The sequence below is a fragment of the Abramis brama genome, assembly GCF_963993115.1.
Source record: "Abramis brama genome assembly, chromosome: 12".
NCBI classification, from domain to species: Eukaryota; Metazoa; Chordata; class Actinopteri; order Cypriniformes; family Leuciscidae; genus Abramis; species Abramis brama.
In genome coordinates this window covers 4,481,557-4,502,981 of record NC_139974.1, presented here as the reverse complement: position 1 = coordinate 4,502,981, position 21,425 = coordinate 4,481,557, and the positions used below count along the sequence as shown (strand labels likewise).

The window sequence follows — 21,425 nt, the reverse complement described above, 5'->3', positions numbered from 1 at the left end:
ATTCCACTATTCATTTCCTTCTCTCTGGGCCTCGTAGTGTTTTTGCGCTGCGCGTCTGTGTTATATGTCATCACGCATCACACACATGACTGGCGTCGGCCAATAGTGAGCCTATGTGGTGACGTGTAACACAGACGCGCTGCGCAAAAACACTACGTTAACCAACTAGAGGACCAGAGAGAATGAAATGAATAGTGGAATAAAGTCGTTATTTTTGTTTGTTTTTGCGCACAAAAAGTATTCTCACCGCTTGATAAACTTAAGATTGAGCCACTGGAGTCATTTGGACTATATTAACGATCTCTTTAATGACTTTTCTGGGCCTGCAAGTTTCAATCACATAGAAAATTATGGAGGAGTGATCAGCTCTCAGATTTCATCAAAAATATATTAATTTGTGTTCCGAAGATGAACGAAGGTCTTACGGGGTTGGAACAACATGAGGGTGAGTAATTACTGACAGAATTTTTGGGTGAACTAACCCTTTAATGAATGTAATGCAAGGTTGCATGAATATATCCACACAAAACAAATGACCCTCAATATATCTAATATAAAAAATAGAGTTCTAATTCAAGTGTTTTCATGCAAAGAATAACATTGTCATTACACTAATTGTTGTTTGCTTTTTAAATATATTATCCAAAGCTGGCAAACAAGAGGACATTCAAAATTCACAGTTTTGAATTCGTTTTGAAATCCTTTTTTCAAATCAGAAAATTCAACTGAAAATAAATACTGGTTTAGAAAATATTAAGCACAATTTAAGCAACAATTAAGCAAAATTTTGTGCAATGCCACATGCTCTAATATAGATGTTATTACATTTTTGTATTTTGCATGGATTAGTTCCCAAACCTGTCCTGAAGGCGCCCCAACACTGCACGTTTTCTTTGTCTCCCTAATCAAACACACCTGATTCAACTCATCAGCTCATTATCACATGGGTTAGCCTAATGAGCTGGGCTGCGTTCTCCGAAACTACCTTAACGCTACGTCGTTCTTAAGTTGTACCTTAAGAAGTACCTTATCGTTAATACGTGGTTTCCGAAACCTTCTTAGTTAAGTATACCTTCTGTAAGTCATACGTTCGTAAGGTTGGTCTGGAGCGCTCTTAGCTATACCTTATCGCTGCTGACGGTTCATATCGCTAGTGGCCACCACTACGCAAAAAGCTTTTTTACATCGCAGTTTAATTACACTTAGACAATTTTATATGAACATTTAATATAAAATCTGATTTAGTATTAAAATTACATTTTTACTTTACTTTAAAATTTTACACATAAAATACTTAAGTTGTTATAGCCTACACCCAGTGTATGGAAGTGTTTTCATTAATAAAGTTTCCATACACTAATGGTTGTTAGCTTTTTTAATTACTATCCTAAGGCACATCAGCTGGCGAACCATTTGACAGAAAAGGCTTAGGAGTCTATATAACGAAAGATGAGTTTACACAAACTTTATAGCTATGGCAGCGAGACAGCGAGTACTTGTTTTAAATCAAAGACGGCGTCCGCGGAGCCAGTTAGTGTATGTCAACTACATGGCTGGTGGATAATCAGCATACGTTGTGGAGAACATTAACACACTTATGGCCGTGAGGGTTTGGGATTGCACACTTGCTAAATTATAAACACATACTCATATTTATTTCTGCATGTACATATTTCATTGAGCCCCGATAAATGCAGTTTGTACTATTTCTAAAACGCTTCTTTATAAAGAACATTGTTTTCTCAATACTTTACCTATACCGCTGTGAAGGAAAGAGCGCACAATCGATCATCGAGGCATCGATATCAACCTATTCAGCGCCTCCACCATGGACAGAGCCTGCTAAGGTCGAACTTAAGAAGGTTTACCTTAAGCAACATCCTAAGGTATAGTTCGGAGAACACACATAGGAAAGGTATGCCTGTAGTTAAGGTGTACCTTTTGAGTCTTCGTAGCGCGCTAAGAGACAACGTTATCGGAGAACGCAGCCCTGATGAGTTGAATCAGGTGTGTTTGATTAGGGAGACAAAGAAAATGTGCAGTGTTGGGGTGCCTTCAGGACAGGTTTGTTCCAATAAATAAAAAAATCATTAAAAAAAATCATCAGACATTATTTATTAGTAATTTAACATTATTTACTTTACTTTTTACATTACTTTATTTTCAACACAAAAATGAAGTGTTCTGCTCTGCCTCAGCTGTATTCTGCGGTTTTTGTGCTGGCTGCTGAATAGTCTGATAAACTCCTCCATGTCCAGGGACTTGGCTCTCCGTGACTCTGAGCTCTCCCAGGCCGCTCATCAGACATGTACATACCGTAAACACAGACGACCGTAATCCCAGCCACCAGAACCAGCAGAGCTCCACACACACACACAATAACCCAGATCTCTACAGCTGAAGGAGGAAGGAGGGAAGAGAACAGTTTTTCTTCTTACATTTTTTTATTTTTATTGTATTAAAGGAGAACTCCGGTCAATTTTAACAAGTCCATAGTAGTTGATTGTCGAGTTCACGCGCGTGATCATAGGTCACTAAGCAACAGTGGAGGACTCGACAATCGATTACTTTGGACTTCGACCGAAAACAGGATGTAAATACAGGTATGAGCGCTGGCCAAATTAACTTCATTTTTATTCATATCTTTCACATCTACTGCAGTCAGATTCACCGTGTTCACTCTGAAGGAATCACTCACATTGGCTGTGCACTTGTAATGACACATCAAGGATGTTAAGAGGCTAAAAGCAGGTTTAAATATTGCCCCATTGAAGTCAACAGGGTGCAAATGTTAAAAAGAGGATAACACGGTGTAGGCAACACCGATTTTTGTCGTTGTTCTCTGTATTGACAGCACTCCAAATTTACAAAAAAATGAGCTCAATGTTAAAATTGACCGGAGTTCTCCTTTAAACTCACTGCTTAAAGATTGTGTAAATCTCTCAATGCCTCCTGTTTTACTTACTATGTTGTTCATCAGTTTTGTCATCATCTGTATCCAGTGTTTCCGTTGAGTCAGTACCAGATTCTGTAGAGGAGAATCAGCATCAATTTTCTGTTCAAATCCTGATTTAAAAAAATCAGCTCAAATATCTCTCCTCATCCACTGATCTTCTCTCACCTGTGACTGAGACTGAGATCAAGGTTTCTCCTTCATAATCCAGAACTCTGTATGTTCCAGTGTCAGTGACTGTAAACTCATTAATGATCAGAGTCTCGTCACTGACGGTCAGTGGATCAGGCTGCGATCTTTCCTCCACACCTCTGTCCAGCCTGAGCTTCTTCTGTTCTGATACTCCACTTTACCAGCGATGGTCAACAGAACATCCAACTCCAGATCCTCTCCTTCCTGCACAGAGATCTCATCTGAGGAGGAACACAGACATTACTGATTATTATAATGTGTCAATCAGTCAAGGCCATAATAACAAATTTAGAATTAAAGGAACCAAATGTAATAATTTAAATAAATCCTACAATGGAATCATCTAATCTGGATATTGGATAATTGTTCATTTGTTACATTTAATGTTTTTGCTGATCACAGGCCAAACACAATAGTTATTTTATTAAACTGTTAACATTTTCAGGAAATCATGAAAGCACACGCTGATGGTTTGATCAGTTTTGACTTTACCATGAATATGAAGATGATATTCCCTGATCTGTTGCTCCGGCTCTGTCTGATTATTACTGTAATAGACTATTAAAGTGTATTTCCCAGCGTCCCTGAATCTCAGATCCTCGATGATGATGTCACATGATCCTTCTTTAAACACTCGTTTATCTACAGTCTTACATTCTTCATTCTCACAAGCAAAGATGTTTCCTGACCGTTTGTTAAATACAACAAGAGAAATGTCTCTGTCCTCAGATTCACACGACAGGGAGAAGTTTCCTCCTGTTTTCCCCGTCACAGATATATGATTGTTTCCTTCAGCTGGGGATTCTGCAAACACAGATAGAATAAAATTAATTCAATACAAAGAATCAATACTGAAAAACACATAACTCTTTCTCTATATTCTCCGCAATCAGTTGTATAGAGAAGTAGTCATGGTGTGTGATGATGTAATATAGCCTACTGAATTTATGAACAAAAATGATACTGACCACTATATATGATAAAGCAAAACAGCAGCAGATTCAACCCTCTGAACCTGAAGAGAAACAGAAGAGCTGGTTTATGTCACAGATTCAGGCTAATGAATCACAAACACATTTATATACAGGGATAAAACGCTTCCCTGAGCGGTAAAATATTACTAAACATTGACTGATTTAGTCTGAACATTTAACAAATGTCGATCTTACATGATAAAAATGACAAATAAGAAACATCAAACTATAATCTGAATCTTTATGTAATAGATCTCAAAGAAACAACAGGCTTTAGAAATTTGGTGATAATCTAATAATGGTATTAATAACCCCAATAATAAAAACCATCATCATAATTGTTCTGTCTGCATCAATATGCTATAATAATAACATATACTACATAAACATACACGGGTGGAACCGGAGACATGACTGCGCTGTTTTGACGGCTTTAGCAACAGCAACACCGCGGGGCTGCCCTCTAGCGGCGTGTCTTGAGATCACGGGTGTGGCCAATCAGTGCCAGAGTTTAATTGCCAAAAATAAAAAAAATCTCGCTAATTTTATTTAAATATAGCAAAAATAGCTCCTTGTCGCGAAACATTAAAAAAAAGCGAAAATTTATGACAAAATCCCATTGGCAACACCGCGCGACACACAGGCTGCAGTAACGCGCCGTGACCACCAGATGGACATGTCATGATTTCTATTCTTTGCTGAAGTAAATCAGGAACTGATTTAATTTAGCTTAATTCTCGCAATAACTAGGCATATCATCATAATGCAGTCAATCAGGAAACATGTGAAACCATATTTTGTTGTTCTAAACGCATGAAGGACATCATTGAACATAGTTATGAAAGAGTTTTAGCATTGGTAATGATCAGGTTTCCTGCCAGAAAATGCACAAACATGTATTTTTATTATTATTTCTTAGTTTTAATGCTGTTTATTTGATCAGAACTCTCAACAATACATTTAACTTTGAAGACATTTTATTTAATCAAGGTTTATGTGCTATTATGACATTTAAATTGTATCCTAAACTCAGCTTATATTATGCACTGCAGTTCAGAATGATGTTTTCTCCAATCTGAACTCTTAACCGATCAGAAGATCCTCGTACTGACAAATCTGGAGAGACATTGATAAAAACCCATCCTTTTTAACTTGATAGCTATTTGAGATTGATATGTTAAATTCATGAATGTTTGAAATAGAATTGATATACCTGTATATGTGATTTGCATAATCCAAAAAGAAAACACACAGAAGAAGAAAACGACTTTCTCCATTGTGTCTGTCGTTCGTACAGGTGTCCATCAAACTAGGGTTTTAGTCCCCATAGATCTGAACACACTTAATTAAGGTATATTAACCGGTCACGACCATTACAATAGAAATTAAATGACAAACTTAACTTCTTCTAATGGTAACTTTGCATAATCATGATGTGGTTTCCCACATGCACTTAGTTAGAATAATACAATAATTAGAGGTTGATGCTAACCCTAAATAGATTGATCTAACACTCCCATAAAACCCATTATTATCCTCTACAGCCTCGCACTGTTGAACAAGTCCTGTTCCTTAATAAAAATCTTTCATTTCTTAAATTACCCACAAAATAAAATGTTCACAAGCACTTCACCATTCCACAATAATTTTCTTTTATTTTGATTATATATGCCTACATGAGCCTTGCCTATGAACTCATAGGATTAGGACTGAGGCTGAAGTTTATGTGAATAAGGCTGCATTTGTAGATCAAAGCAGATTAAATTCATAAATTCATCCATACAGTTGTTTGTTCATACATTGTGTAAGAACTACATCGACACTAACACATGAATTATGAGGATTAATTTGATTGCTTTGTGGTTTACAGAAGACAAAGTGATTTATTACATGAAGAAAAATGGATGCGTCTCCTGGGACAGAAAAGCAGCTTTTCCACCTTTTGGCCACAAGATGTCATTATAGTGTGAAACGTGTTGACGAGCTTCGCGTAATGAACCATTGTGCGATACAGTCGAGCGGGAAAGCCCATTTCACCATCACTACCAAGAGCTTCTCCGACTGTCTGTCTCTATATAAGCTCTCAGGGCCCGAACCTGTGAACAGCAGAAAGTGAAATTATATTTTTTATATATATTTTGGTATTAAATTTGTACCCAGAAGTGACTAAACCCTGACAAAATCTCCAAAAACCTCCCTTTAGGGACGTCCTCATTTGTAAACCTGGTATTAAAAAAGTTATTAAAGGTTTTTTTGTGTGTATGAAAGCTTTGAAAAGCTTTGTTTCTCCCATCACTACAGGACACTGCTAAATAAAACTAACATGTATTTCATACAACTGCAAAAACTGTGTGTGTGTGTGTGTGTGTGTGTGTGTGTGTGTGTGTGTGTGTGTGTGTGTGTGTGTGTGTGTGTGTGTGTGTGAAAGCTGAAAATAATCATGTGGCTCTCCTTACTGCTTGCGTAATATGTATATAGCCTACACAATATAACAATATTTATTAGTGCAACGGAGAGCTGTGTGTGTGTACACGTGAGAGGTAGGGTATAACCAAAGTGTGTGTTGCTTCACAAATCCAGTCCAGGCAGAGATCAAGTCACTGGTTTCTTTTTAATAATCAACTCAAAACTCCAAAAGTTTTAACCAAAACACTCTTCCAGCTTCTCTGAATGCTCTCTAACAGTCTCTCTGTTCTCAGATCATTATCAGCTTTTCTCCTTCACTCAACAGCTGTGTCCCAACCACTGAGGAACCTGGGAACTGTAGTCCAGGACCAGGTGGCCATCTTGGTTTGTAGTCTCCATGCTGCCTCTGTGACAGACCCTCTCACGATGCCCCATAGCCTATTATTTTATAAATTAGGATGTTTTTGATGTAAAAGTCTTGATAACATTATAATTGGACCTCAGAGAACATTATATATATATAATTCTTTTTTTTTTTTTTTTTAGTGGTTCATGACTCCTATAAGGGAGCATCTTCATTCTCTTCTGCTTTATTCAGTTATTTAAAACATGGTTTTAATTCTTACTAATGTTTTTATTTTATTAGCTTTAGTTCATTTGCATAGCTTATTTGTTTGTTTGCCCTTTTGAGTTGGCTAGTCAGATTGTGCCACCCTCACCGCATATTTTGTGGTTTTCTGTGCATCATCATAATGAAGTCAGTCAGGAAATCATTATTGTTCTTTGCACGACACTGATGTGAAACCATTTCTCTTCTCTAGATTGTCATGGCAGATCTGACATGACTGAATATATACAGTTGTGTTTGAACAGGTTTAGCTTTGGTAATGATCAGGTTTTCTGCCAGAAAATGCACACAAAAACATATAATTATTATTTATCTGTTTATTTGATCAGATCTCTCAGTAATACATTTATCATTGAAGACATCTGTTGACATTTTTATTTAATCATGAATTATGTGCCATAAAATAGTTGCATTTATATTTTCTCTTGAAAACAGATTTAAAGCTCAGATAAATATATAATGTCTAAAGATATACAACATAATGATATTCAAGTATACAGGTGCTGGTCATATAATTAGAATATCATGAAAAAGTTGATTTATTTCAGTAATTCCATTCAAAAAGTGAAACTTGTATATTATATTCATTCATTACACACAGACAGATATATTTCAAATGTTTATTTCTTTTAATTTTGATGATTATAACTTACAACTAATGAAAATCCCAAATTCAGTATCTCAGAAAATTAGAATATTACTTCAGCTATGATTACTTCACCAATATAAAAAAAGGATTTTTAGAAATGCTGGCCAACTGAAAAGTATGAACATGAAAAGTATGAGCATGTACAGCACTCAATACTTAGTTGGGGCTCCTTTTGCCAGAATTACTGCAGCAATGCGGAGTCGATCAGTCTGTGGCACTGCTCAGGTGTTATGAGAGCCCAGGTTGCTCTAAAAGTGGCCTTCAGCTCTTCTGCATTGTTGGGTCTGGCGTATCGCATCATCCTCTTCACAATACCCCATAGATTGTCTATAGGGTTAAGGTCAGGCAAGTTTGCTGGCCAATTAAGAACAGGGATACCATGGTCCTTAAACCAGGTACTGGTAGCTTTGGCACTGTGTGCAGGTGCCAAGTCCTGTTGGAAAATGAAATCTGCATCTCCATAAAGTTGGTCAGCAGCAGGAAGCATGAAGTGCTCTGAAATGTCCTCCTGGTAGACGGCAGCGTTGAGTGGACAGCACAGTGGACCAACACCAGCCGATGACATGGCTCCCCAAACCAACACAGACTGTGGAAACTTCACACTGGACTTCAAGCATCTTGGATTGTGTGCCTCTCCATTCTTCCTCCAGACTCTGGGACCTTGGTTTCCAAATGAGATGCAAAATTTGCTCTCATCAGAAAAGAGGACTTTGGTCCACTGTGCTTTATTAAATCCAGAGTCAACGCAGCCGTCTACCAGGACATTTCCAGAGCACTTCATGCTTCCTTCATTCTCCAGCAGGATTTGCACCTGCCCACACTGCCAATATAACCAAAACCTGGTTCAATGACCATGGTATCACTGTGTAATTATTTTGATTTCGTGGGTTTCATAAGCTGTAAGCCATAATCATCAAAATTATAACAAATAAAGGCTTGAAATATCTCACTTTGCATGTAATGAATCTATATAATATATTAGTTTCACCTGTTAAGTTGAATTCTTGAAATAAATCAACTTTTTGATGATATTCTAATTTTATATATGTTTGCTGTTCTTTTTGAGCTCAGTCTTTACATGTAAAAACTGCAGTTATGTAAATCATACCACTTGAACTCTAATCTTTGAATATTGTTTATATATGCTGAACTAATAAGCATTGCATTAAAGAAGTGATTTGATATTTAACTGAATATTATTGTCAAGCGCAAATAACCACACAAACCTGAATAATCACCACACCAGTAATGACTGGTTTGCTGTTTATAAAACTGGCTAGGTTTACCACATCATCTTTTGCCATTTCTCTGAAGTGGAAGTGAAATCAGGCCAACAGGAAAAGACATCTGAGGCACAATTTGCAATTTTAATATGTGACAGTTAAACTGGCAACGTGAAGCTCAGGGACAGGCCTATATTGAGTTAGATTGTAAAATAAAGCAGAAATAGATGTCATTCAGCTGATCTTTGGTCTCTCTGTTCTCAGATCATTATCAGCTTTTCTCCTTCACTCAACAGCTGTGTCCCAACCACTGAGGAACCTGGGAACTGTAGTCCAGGACCAGGTGGCCATCTTGGTTTGTAGTCTCCATGCTGCCTCTGTGACAGACCCTCTCACGATGCCCCATAGCCTATTATTTTATAAATTAGGATGTTTTTGATGTAAAAGTCTTGATAACATTATAATTGGACCTCAGAGAACATTATATATATATAATTCTTTTTTTTTTTTTTTTTAGTGGTTCATGACTCCTATAAGGGAGCATCTTCATTCTCTTCTGCTTTATTCAGTTATTTAAAACATGGTTTTAATTCTTACTAATGTTTTTATTTTATTAGCTTTAGTTCATTTGCATAGCTTATTTGTTTGTTTGCCCTTTTGAGTTGGCTAGTCAGATTGTGCCACCCTCACCGCATATTTTGTGGTTTTCTGTGCATCATCATAATGAAGTCAGTCAGGAAATCATTATTGTTCTTTGCACGACACTGATGTGAAACCATTTCTCTTCTCTAGATTGTCATGGCAGATCTGACATGACTGAATATATACAGTTGTGTTTGAACAGGTTTAGCTTTGGTAATGATCAGGTTTTCTGCCAGAAAATGCACACAAAAACATATAATTATTATTTATCTGTTTATTTGATCAGATCTCTCAGTAATACATTTATCATTGAAGACATCTGTTGACATTTTTATTTAATCATGAATTATGTGCCATAAAATAGTTGCATTTATATTTTCTCTTGAAAACAGATTTAAAGCTCAGATAAATATATAATGTCTAAAGATATACAACATAATGATATTCAAGTATACAGGTGCTGGTCATATAATTAGAATATCATGAAAAAGTTGATTTATTTCAGTAATTCCATTCAAAAAGTGAAACTTGTATATTATATTCATTCATTACACACAGACAGATATATTTCAAATGTTTATTTCTTTTAATTTTGATGATTATAACTTACAACTAATGAAAATCCCAAATTCAGTATCTCAGAAAATTAGAATATTACTTCAGCTATGATTACTTCACCAATATAAAAAAAGGATTTTTAGAAATGCTGGCCAACTGAAAAGTATGAACATGAAAAGTATGAGCATGTACAGCACTCAATACTTAGTTGGGGCTCCTTTTGCCAGAATTACTGCAGCAATGCGGAGTCGATCAGTCTGTGGCACTGCTCAGGTGTTATGAGAGCCCAGGTTGCTCTAAAAGTGGCCTTCAGCTCTTCTGCATTGTTGGGTCTGGCGTATCGCATCATCCTCTTCACAATACCCCATAGATTGTCTATAGGGTTAAGGTCAGGCAAGTTTGCTGGCCAATTAAGAACAGGGATACCATGGTCCTTAAACCAGGTACTGGTAGCTTTGGCACTGTGTGCAGGTGCCAAGTCCTGTTGGAAAATGAAATCTGCATCTCCATAAAGTTGGTCAGCAGCAGGAAGCATGAAGTGCTCTGAAATGTCCTCCTGGTAGACGGCAGCGTTGAGTGGACAGCACAGTGGACCAACACCAGCCGATGACATGGCTCCCCAAACCAACACAGACTGTGGAAACTTCACACTGGACTTCAAGCATCTTGGATTGTGTGCCTCTCCATTCTTCCTCCAGACTCTGGGACCTTGGTTTCCAAATGAGATGCAAAATTTGCTCTCATCAGAAAAGAGGACTTTGGTCCACTGTGCTTTATTAAATCCAGAGTCAACGCAGCCGTCTACCAGGACATTTCCAGAGCACTTCATGCTTCCTTCATTCTCCAGCAGGATTTGCACCTGCCCACACTGCCAATATAACCAAAACCTGGTTCAATGACCATGGTATCACTGTGTAATTATTTTGATTTCGTGGGTTTCATAAGCTGTAAGCCATAATCATCAAAATTATAACAAATAAAGGCTTGAAATATCTCACTTTGCATGTAATGAATCTATATAATATATTAGTTTCACCTGTTAAGTTGAATTCTTGAAATAAATCAACTTTTTGATGATATTCTAATTTTATATATGTTTGCTGTTCTTTTTGAGCTCAGTCTTTACATGTAAAAACTGCAGTTATGTAAATCATACCACTTGAACTCTAATCTTTGAATATTGTTTATATATGCTGAACTAATAAGCATTGCATTAAAGAAGTGATTTGATATTTAACTGAATATTATTGTCAAGCGCAAATAACCACACAAACCTGAATAATCACCACACCAGTAATGACTGGTTTGCTGTTTATAAAACTGGCTAGGTTTACCACATCATCTTTTGCCATTTCTCTGAAGTGGAAGTGAAATCAGGCCAACAGGAAAAGACATCTGAGGCACAATTTGCAATTTTAATATGTGACAGTTAAACTGGCAACGTGAAGCTCAGGGACAGGCCTATATTGAGTTAGATTGTAAAATAAAGCAGAAATAGATGTCATTCAGCTGATCTTTGGTCCATCAGAACTCCATGTTTCGCTGCTTTCAAGCCTTTCTGCCAACCGCGATGGTAAATGATTCCTCCTGCGATGACTGAAGTCAGAAGAAACACAAACACAGCCAGACCAACACCACCGAACATCAACACACGCTTCGTCGGGGTCACCTCGTCTACAGAGACAGAAGAGTTACTCATATTCATACAAACAGACAGTATTAACTCATAACTTAGATTTAGTGCTGGATCTCCAGTCACTATGAAAAATGAACATCCAAGATAACGATCAACATGTTACCTGTGATGTCAACAACGTCTTTTGGCTCTTCTGTTGCAAAAAGACCTGTAAATATGATCAGTTTATCAAACAAACACACGAAAAAACTTTTTTTAGTTGTTAGTTGTATGGTAGAGTGGGTTAAGAAGAGCTTCTGTCCCATAGTGTCGGCTCAGATCCGGCCAACATCCGGTACGTGTGGAATCCAGATCTGGGACGACACTATGATGCTGTCTGGGGTAGTTTTTAACTTTAAGTTGTCCTTTGTGTAACTTAATATAAGTGGTGCATAATGACATATCAGGGCCTTTAGCATTTTTCAGATCAAGAAAAAATAATAATATTAAATAATAATTTATTCAAATTAAAAAATATCATTTAGTCAATCTAAATACAATAATTTATACCAACAAAATGTTCCCTATTCAGAGAACATGGGTTACGCAAGTAACCACAGAAGTTTTCTTTCAAAGGTTCACTCGACGCTGCGTAGCGATGACGCAATGGGAACGATATACCACACACACCAAGCTTTTTTTCTGAGCCAGACCAAACTGATCTAGGACTGAAGCGACCGGAGCGGTCCACATATGCCTTTAAAGCCCGAACGGGGCAAAGCAATTGAAGATTCTCCTCCTCAGCAGAGGAAAAAGGAGGGGGACTAAAAAGGGGAGCATGAACACTTAAGAGAAGAATGACTTGGACAAAACTTTGGGGACATAACCAGGTCTGGGTCACAGAAACACCTTCACAAGACCTGGGGCTGCGGTTTAGTTGGCTGCCTCAGGTCAACAAGTCTGCAGGTGGGAATAGGGGTTATGCGCAACATTCTTCCGGGTTCCTCAAAATGGGCTTAACTACTTCCGGTCGTCAGCTACTGAGGTAAACACAGCGTAGTAATGGCGACCTTCTATAGCCAGTGTTTACAGGAGCTGCCCCTAATGTCAATTTCCGATGGACACGGTATTGTCAAACGGACGTCCAGAGCCCTGAGTACTCTGCTAGACAAGGGATTTAAGTTTTACGCCTCCTCATTTATTCATAATTTTGGTAGGCATCACCATGGTAGGCTATGTAGTATATGTAGCTTTTGCTAATGACACCTGATATAGCTGTAGGTAACTATATTAGTTTAGACTTGTATGCTATCAGTAGTTTAGCCTTTTATTTTTGCTCACAGAAGATTAAAACAATCAAATGAAGACTACATTTTAGCGATGGGCTTATAGTACCAACAGTATAATTACTACGGTGTCCTGTGTGTTTATGCTGGTCAAACCTTCAATTATGTATTATTGACCCGCGGCGCCCCTTCCCGTTCCCGTCCGAAGTCTCGGTGTGGCCGGGTGTGCTCGGTCTCTCTCCCCCGCCGTTCGGCGGTCCCCTCAGAGGGGCCAGGTCCCCGTACTTGCCGTCGCCGAGGTGGGCTCTCCAGGGACCAGGGGAATCAGGGGAGGCCCTCAGCGGGTGTTGACGCGATGTTATTTCTGCCCAGTGCTCTGAATGTCAAAGTGAATAAATTCAATGAAGTGCGAGTAAACGGCAGGAGTAACGTTAACTATCAGCAGATAGTGTGCAGATCAGCACACAACAAAAACTGCTGTTCGGATGTTCCCTTTTCTGATATTTCAACATTCGTGACATTTTAATTAAAACAAATACACTGAAGTTTGATCAGAAATAAGAATTTTATTAAAATAAGCGAAAATTAACAGTTACCTCAGAGATCACCTACCGCTGTAGATGTGTACGGAAGTGAAAAGCGGAAAAGCTTAGATCTGTTTTCCGGTTCGAACGCTGAGCGCTCCGCATAACCCCTATTGGACGATCACAAGCTCCCCAGACCATGCGAGGTGGGGGATGTCTCGGCTCGTCACTCCTTCTAGAGCCCTTTTTTATGTGTGTGAAGCAGTCCGAGTGGGAGGTTCATGAGCCCTCCAGGGCATAAACTGCTTAAGGACAACTGATTGCGTCTTAGCAGTTCGGAATTTGTCAGCCACTCCTCTCCTCACTAAATTGCACTAGTTGCCAGTTGCCGCTCGCATCAAATTCAAGTCACTGACGTTTGCCTACAGAACAACCACTGGCTCTGCTCCCTTTTACCTGAAGTCACTACTTCAGACTTATGTGCCATCCAGAAACTTGCGCTCTGCAAGTGAACGTCGTCTTGTGGTGCATCATCTCAAAGAGGCACAAAATCTCTTTCTCTGACCTTCACCATGACTGTTCCCTGCTGGAAGAATGATCTATAACTCAACCTGGGGTGCGTTTCCCGTACAACTATATAGCTCGCTGCTTCACTACCATAGTACGATGCATCATTGGAGAAATCAACCAGCTAGTCACGACTGTTTCCCGAAACCGTCTGTCGCAAAGTATCGTTCAACCACGTTGGTTTATGACGTCTCGCACGTGGTGGACTAATAACTTATTTTAATTAATCTGTTTGAGATCGAATTAACGCTAGATTTTGTCATATAAGTTACAGACATGGCATCTGAAGACCATTTCTAATTTTTCTCAGTTATTTTGGTTTATTACCAGACTCAATATTTGGCTCGTTCTTACATAGTGCACGTTCGCACATGCGCAGTCTTCAAAGACGGTGCTTTAAATCTCTTGACAAACTAAAAGACGTAAATTACATTTGTATTCTAAATTAATAACCCGGGTTGTACTGAATGTCATCTTGCTTATTTTGCTAAAGATAAGGATTTATTCAGTCTACATCTCATGTAAACTATAAACTCTGCTTCTAACCACAGCTCGAGAGCTGTCGTTCCAACCACACAAGTTTGCGATGCTGTTTGCGAACGTTCGTTGGAACGATGGTTTCGGGAAACACCAAATCGTTGAACTATGCTGATAACGACGGAATTTGCGACCATAGTTGGCTAACGATGCTTTCGGGAAACGCACTCCTGAGCGGCTGAGTCCATAACCACTTTCAAGAAACGGCTGAAGACGCATCTTTTTCAACAGCACTTTAGTAATACTAACACTTTATCTTCTATTCTTTATCTATCATCTTTATAAAAAAAAATATAAATAATAATAATAAATTGTACTGCGTTAGATTAAACTGGAAGGGTCATAGCACTTGCATATTGTTGTCCTATCTGTCCAGACCTGAATCCAGTTGAGAATTTGTGGAGAGAACTGAAGACCAGAGAGATGGCATGGAAGCCTTCCAACATCAAGGACCTTGATATCTATGCAAAAGAGGAGTGGTCCAAAATGTGCAAACAAACTTGTCACGGATTATAAAAACTGGCAGCTTTGATGAGAAATAGAGGCTTTACTATGGGCTGAAATATGTGCCACCAGAAACTGAATTTGAATCAATTATATTTGAATTTGAATTGCTAAACTTGAATAATTGCATTGAAAAACTGAATTTGAATCACATAATTTGAAATTGTATTGTTTAATTTGAATAATTGCATTGAAAAACTGAATTTGAATTGTATAATTTGAAATTGAATTTATTTGTTTGGAACTGTTTGGAGTCCAATACAATTTGATCCTCACTGAAAATTCAACTCTCTATATATCCTCACATTCCGTTCTCACAATTCAGATTCAGATCACCAAATTCAATTTCAAGTTACTGTGACAGACATCCGGGTAGTTGGAGGATGAAGGAAGAGAACTATATGAAACCATCTACAGAATGATAAATGAACAAGCTGCTTTTGTTGTATTTGGATTGTACAATGGTATTGCATAGGAAATACTAATGTTTTTGTATTCTGTTTATATTTGTTTGTCAACATTATAATGATGTAAGACAATAATTATTTTTATTTTTTATTAAAATATGAGATGTTTTAAAAAGGTAGGCATTATAAGCAAGAGCTTCAGTCTATACCTGTTTCAGACTGTGCTGTTGTTTGTTAGCTCAACTGTGTCTGAAACTAAACTAAACTAAACATTTGTTAGGCTACTGTAGGCCTATTTGTTAGTCTTAGTTAATAATTATACAACTTTTAATTGTTTGTTCATGTTATGTCACAGTCAGTGCATTAACTAATGTTAACAAATACAACTTTTGATTTTAATAATGTTTTAGGAAAGGCTGAAATTAATATTAATTTAGATTAATAAATTGTGTAGAAGTGTAGTTCATTATTAGTTCATGTTAATAAATTTAACTAATGAAACCTTATTGTAAAGTGTTACTGATTTCATGATAGCTAACACTTTATTGAATACATAGGCCTACAATTTATAACATCAACATAACTAAACATGAATTATTCCTCATAATTACCAACTTGATTCTCTGTTTTGTTTGGTAAAGTAAATAATAATTAGTTATATTATCATCATTTCCGAGAGAGGCTCTCTGACCTACTGCTGCTCTCCATCGAGTGAGATATTCCAAATAATTGTGAGGAAGTCATTAAAATATATGAAACACAACAGACAGACGGATACTGCTTTAAATACAGGTGATTTATTTTAAAAATAAATGTTTTTTTAAAAAAGTGCCCTTTTTGGTCCTTCCGCCCCTGCCCCTGAGGAGGTCTGTGCACGCCACTGACTTTATGTATATATAATGTTACGTCCTTTTAGTGTCTGTCACGGTTCGCAGGTTCACTGGTTCACCCTGTCTCTCTGTGAGTGTGTGTTGCCGATGAAGAGCTGATCAGCTCTGCTATTTAATGCCTGTGCTTTTTGTTGTCAGATTGTTTGGTGGGTTTGTGCAGTGTCAGTCCTGTTTCTGGATTATTCCTGTTGAATTAGTTTTAGATTACCTGTTTTGCCCATTGCAGGCTGTGCGCTACCAAGAAGGACTTTGCCATCTACACTCACGACATCTGACCCTTGCTATCTTTCCTGTGGATTTTTCTGATAAACTGTTATTTTCTGCATTCGCTATTGAATCCTCCTTATTTCACGTGAGTGTCAGCGATAGTCGGTTTATCGCCCCATATTTTGTGATTTTCTTGCTTCATCATTATGCAGTGAGTCAGGAATAAATTATTTTGCATTACCAGACACTGATGTGAAACCATTATTTCTCTGAAAGTGTGAGAACACATCTGACGTCACTGAATTTAAACATGTTTACAGAGGTTTGTTAATAATCTATGGTAATGATCATGTACATGAAAACATAATTTCAGTTTTTCTGCTGTTTATTTGATCAGAATGCCCAACAACACATTTAACATTGAAGACATCGGTTGACATGTGACATATAAAAGAGATTGAATTTTTCTCTTGAAAACAGCTTATATGTACATATTAATGCTCCTCTAGAAAAATAAAAATATTAAAAGTATTAAATATTAAGTCTAAAGATATGATCAGACACAATGTTCATTTTTATCACAAGTCTTGCTGGTCTAATGATATTAAAGCATATGTTTGCTTGTATTAGCTGCAAACAGAAGCTGTTTGTTACAGAGACATTGGCTCGTTCTCTACAGTACATGTAAAAACTGCAGTTGCTCTAACTCTTGTTTAATGAATCAGTAAAGCAGTGGCAAAAGCAGGGATTTGATCATTAACTGAATATTGACTGAACCACCCAAACCTGAATAATCACCACAGCCATTAAAGACTGTTTAGGTTTCACTGGTGCTGAAAAAACAACATTTGCCCAAACATCTCGGTTTCTCTGAAGTGAAATCAGGCCAACAGGAAAAGCATGTGAGTCACAGTTGTCTATTTTAATTTGTGGTAACCTACAACTATGCTGATTTCACTGGCAGTGCAAAGCTCAAACTGTAAAATTAAGCACATTTGTGGATCATTTAGCTGATTTGTGGCTCATCATAGATGCACGTTTCGCTGCTTTCCATCCTTTCTGGTGTCCACGATGGTAAATGATTCCTCCTGCGATGACTGTAGTCAGAAAAAACACAAACACAGCGAGTCCAACACCACCGAACATCAACACACGCTCCGTCACCGTCACCTCGTCTACAGAGACAGAAGAAAACCATAATCAAACAACAGCATTTCACAGAATGATAAAACAGAAAGTCCAGACACTAAGGAACAATCACATTAGCAATATTTCAGCGATATTCTGTGGGCAAAAAAGGTCCAGTGTTTCTTGTCAATAGCATGGTGATGTATGAAGTGGCTCACACAGAAGTCACTTTCAGACCGAGCAACTTTCTGTTGATCAGTGCGGTGGATTCAAGTCACCAACTTGAAAATCTGCAAGGGAAATTTTTCTCCCTCACTTGAAACTCCCGTCAGACTGGAATAACTGGTTTTCTTCCAGGAAATAACACAGAGCAATGGTAAATTTGACCAAACTTTAAAATGTGTAAAGATGCTTGACGAATCAATACTTATTTTTCAGAGTTGTGAGAAAATGAGACAAGTCACCTTCATTTATACAGCGCTTTTAACAATATAGATTGTTTCAAAGCAGCTTTACAGAGATAACAGGAAATTACAGTAACAGAGATTGTTTTGGCTTTACAGCAGCTCTAGAATAAAGTTAATGTCCAGCTAAAGTTAGTTTTGATTGATTCACTTCCATTGCAAAGATCATTAGTTATTAGTTTTAGTTTGGATAGTTCAGCCCAAAATGAAAATAAGCACATGATTTACTCACCCTGAAGTCCTAGGTGTATATGACATTCTTCTTTCAGACGAATACAATCAGAGTTATGTTAAAAAATGTTGTTTTTTTATACATTTTTATAATATTTAAAAAAAATATTTAAAAAATGTAAATTTTTTTATATAACTCTGATTGTATTTGTCTGAATGTCATATAGACCTAGGACTTCAGGGTGAGTAAATACTGGGCTGATTATCATTTTGGGTGAACTATCCCTTTACCTTAGGGGCAACTTACACAACTAACTGAAAACAGAAAACTTTTAGTCCGTTCTGGCTGCTCATTTGCATGACAACAGTGTTTGTTGGCTCGAGAACAGAAACTTTGAAACAGGTTCCAGTGTGCAAGTTTTGAAAAATTTTGAAAACGTTATCATCTCCGTTTGAACTTCAAAATCGTGAATCTGTGGAAACACTGGCGGCGTGCACATGCATATTACGTGTTTAGTCTATAGGTATGCGAATTTGAATATATATGTGCGCAGCGAGTTGCACGTTATCGACAAATTACTTGTCAGGCCTGCATGCATAACACAGAATTTTTTTGTCGTTTACGAACTGGAATAATTTTTATAACGTTTTATCTGTAGATAGATAAAGGTGACACTTCAGGATTGCGTTGTCATCGCGTCCAGGCGCAGGTCCTTCATCAAATCTGGATACGGCCTCCTTCCCGGACAATGGTAGGAAGACTGTTCCAAAGTTTTGGTGCTAAATAGGAGAAGGATCTACCGCCAGCAGTCGATTTTGATATTCTAGGTATTATTAACTGGCCAGAATTTTGAGATCGCAATAGACGTGAAGGACTATAATGCGTTAAGAGCTCGCTCAAGTACTGCGGAGTTAAACCATTTAGTGCTTTGTAAGTAATCAGCAATATTTTAAAATTGATGCGATGTTTAATAGGGAGCCAGTGCAGTGTTGACAGAACCGGGCTAATGTGGTCATACTTCCTGGTTCTGGTAAGAACTCGAGCTGCTGCGTTTTTAACCAGCTGTAGTTTGTTTATTAAGCGTGCAGGGCAACCACCCAGTAGAGCATTACAATAATCTAGCCTTGAGGTCTTGAACGCACAAGAATAACAGCCGCTCTTACCTGTGATCTCAACTTCACACTTTGGCGGTTCTGTGACAGAATTATCTTTGTCCTCTCTGTCTGTCAGCTTGTCTGAAAATATATGAATGTATGATCACTTTATCAAAAACAAAGAGAAGGTCATCAAAATGAATTTCAATATTATTATAGTTCCAATGTTATTATAACAGCACACCTCTCCTTATCTAGGCAGATTTTCACACTCAACTTTAATGGTTAGTGCTAGCGGTTTGATCAGACTAGCAGCATTAACACTATAGTGCTGATTGAAATAAACTGAGCAATGGTAAAATAATTTAAAGAACATCTCAGCATTAGGAAGATTTGAGTGAAATTGAAAAGTCGCCAACACTAACCTTTCATCTCCAGTCTGATGGGTTTCTCGAAGTGCATCTCTGAAGTCACAGATTTTGTTCCACAGAAATAAAGTCCTGAGTCTGACTCTGTTACTCCAGTGATAACTAGCGTGACTGTAGTGATCTCTACATCTGCATCAACTTTCAGACGTCTTCTGTTGAGATTGAACGGAACTAGGAGTTTTCTTCCTGCAGCATCACTGATCTCTGCAATCATCAGTAATGTTAGTCGTCCTGAATCAGGATTCTGGTTATACCAGGCGATTTCATATCTGTCGGTCATGTTGCAGTTCAGACTGATGTCTTCGTTCAGCTCGACTCTTAACAGAGTCACTTCATCTTCAGAAACATCTGAGGGAAAAAACATCAACTGAGCCTTTCACATTATTTAGATTAAATCATCTGTTATATTTGAGGTTTAAATGATGTGAAAGCTTAAAGCAGAATAAAGGTTACCTCTGGAAGTGATCTGCATAATCCTGCTCAAACAAACACACAAGAAAATGATTTTCTCCATTGTGTCTCTCGTTCGTAATGGTGCCGATCAATCTACAGGTTTGAGCACAATGCAGATTCAGTAAAACCACAAAGTGTTTCACTTCCTTTCCAGACCATAAAGCTTTGAATAACAACTTCCATGTAACTTTAAGTGCTGTATCACAGCTTTATCAGTCTTTAACCTGCAATGACATAATATATTTAATGCAAAATATGTACATTTTTGCATATTGTGGCGAGGGTGGCGTGGTAAGCGGAGTCTGCCTCTGCAGTGGGTGAATGTAATAAGTGAGCGGTGATAAGAAGGTCAAGTGCATGATAACTAACACCTATCTCTGATTCTAGTGATTGGTGGAGGGACTGGATATTAGCACCCGCAGATCTGGGACAGGGAGAGAGAGAGACTTATGCTGCGCTGATTGTGATTGGACCGTTTATGTTGTGATTGTACAAGGCAGTGTGTCGACAAGAGTTTATTTTCTATTTTTGATTTTTGGGAGGTAATAAAGAGGTCCGAAATAATGACGAAATTCTTCGTCATTTCTAACTGTGAACATTTTACACGCAGGGCCGTAGTTTGTGTGTGTGAGGTAATATACCATGGTTAATGGAAACAGAAATCAGGCCATTAATTAATTACATACATTGCACGTTTAATGCTTTTATCGCTTTCATAAGCACTATGTTCCCGTACGAACCAAAAGGACCAATTATCTGCGTATTATGACTTAAAAGTCCCGTTCTTCGTGATCCCATGTTTCAAACTTTAGTTAGTGTGTAATGTTGTTGTTAGAGCATAAATAATATCTGTAAAATTATAAAGCTCAAAGTTCAATGCCAAGCGAGATATTTTATTAAACAGAAGTCGACTACATCGAACGG

General features: G+C 37.7%; 1 protein-coding gene and 1 long non-coding RNA gene across 3 annotated transcripts; both read right to left on the bottom strand.

Annotated features, from left to right (window-relative positions):
* Window positions 1-3,241: 3,241 nt before the first annotated feature.
* LOC311094049 lies at window positions 3,242-4,161 on the bottom strand. The gene is made up of 3 exons (XR_014608551.1): window positions 4,114-4,161; window positions 3,638-3,949; window positions 3,242-3,366 (listed from the first exon to the last, which is right to left on the bottom strand). It is a non-coding gene; the product is annotated as an uncharacterized lncRNA (long non-coding RNA).
* Window positions 4,162-11,657: 7,496 nt separating this feature from the next.
* Window positions 11,658-20,613, bottom strand: LOC311093994 (uncharacterized protein). 2 transcript variants are annotated; one of them, XM_084131722.1, is made up of 5 exons: window positions 20,502-20,589; window positions 20,046-20,396; window positions 19,690-19,761; window positions 17,765-17,937; window positions 11,658-11,725 (listed from the first exon to the last, which is right to left on the bottom strand). In XM_084131722.1, exons 1-4 carry the CDS (start codon window positions 20,560-20,562, stop codon window positions 17,765-17,767), a joined length of 657 nt encoding a protein of 218 aa, XP_083987848.1. In that variant the 5' UTR covers window positions 20,563-20,589; the 3' UTR covers window positions 11,658-11,725. The 2 variants fall into 2 exon arrangements, with proteins under 2 accessions (XP_083987848.1, XP_083987849.1); XM_084131723.1 differs by lacking the exon at window positions 11,658-11,725 and having other exon boundaries at window positions 17,133-17,937; window positions 20,502-20,613.
* Window positions 20,614-21,425: the final 812 nt, after the last annotated feature.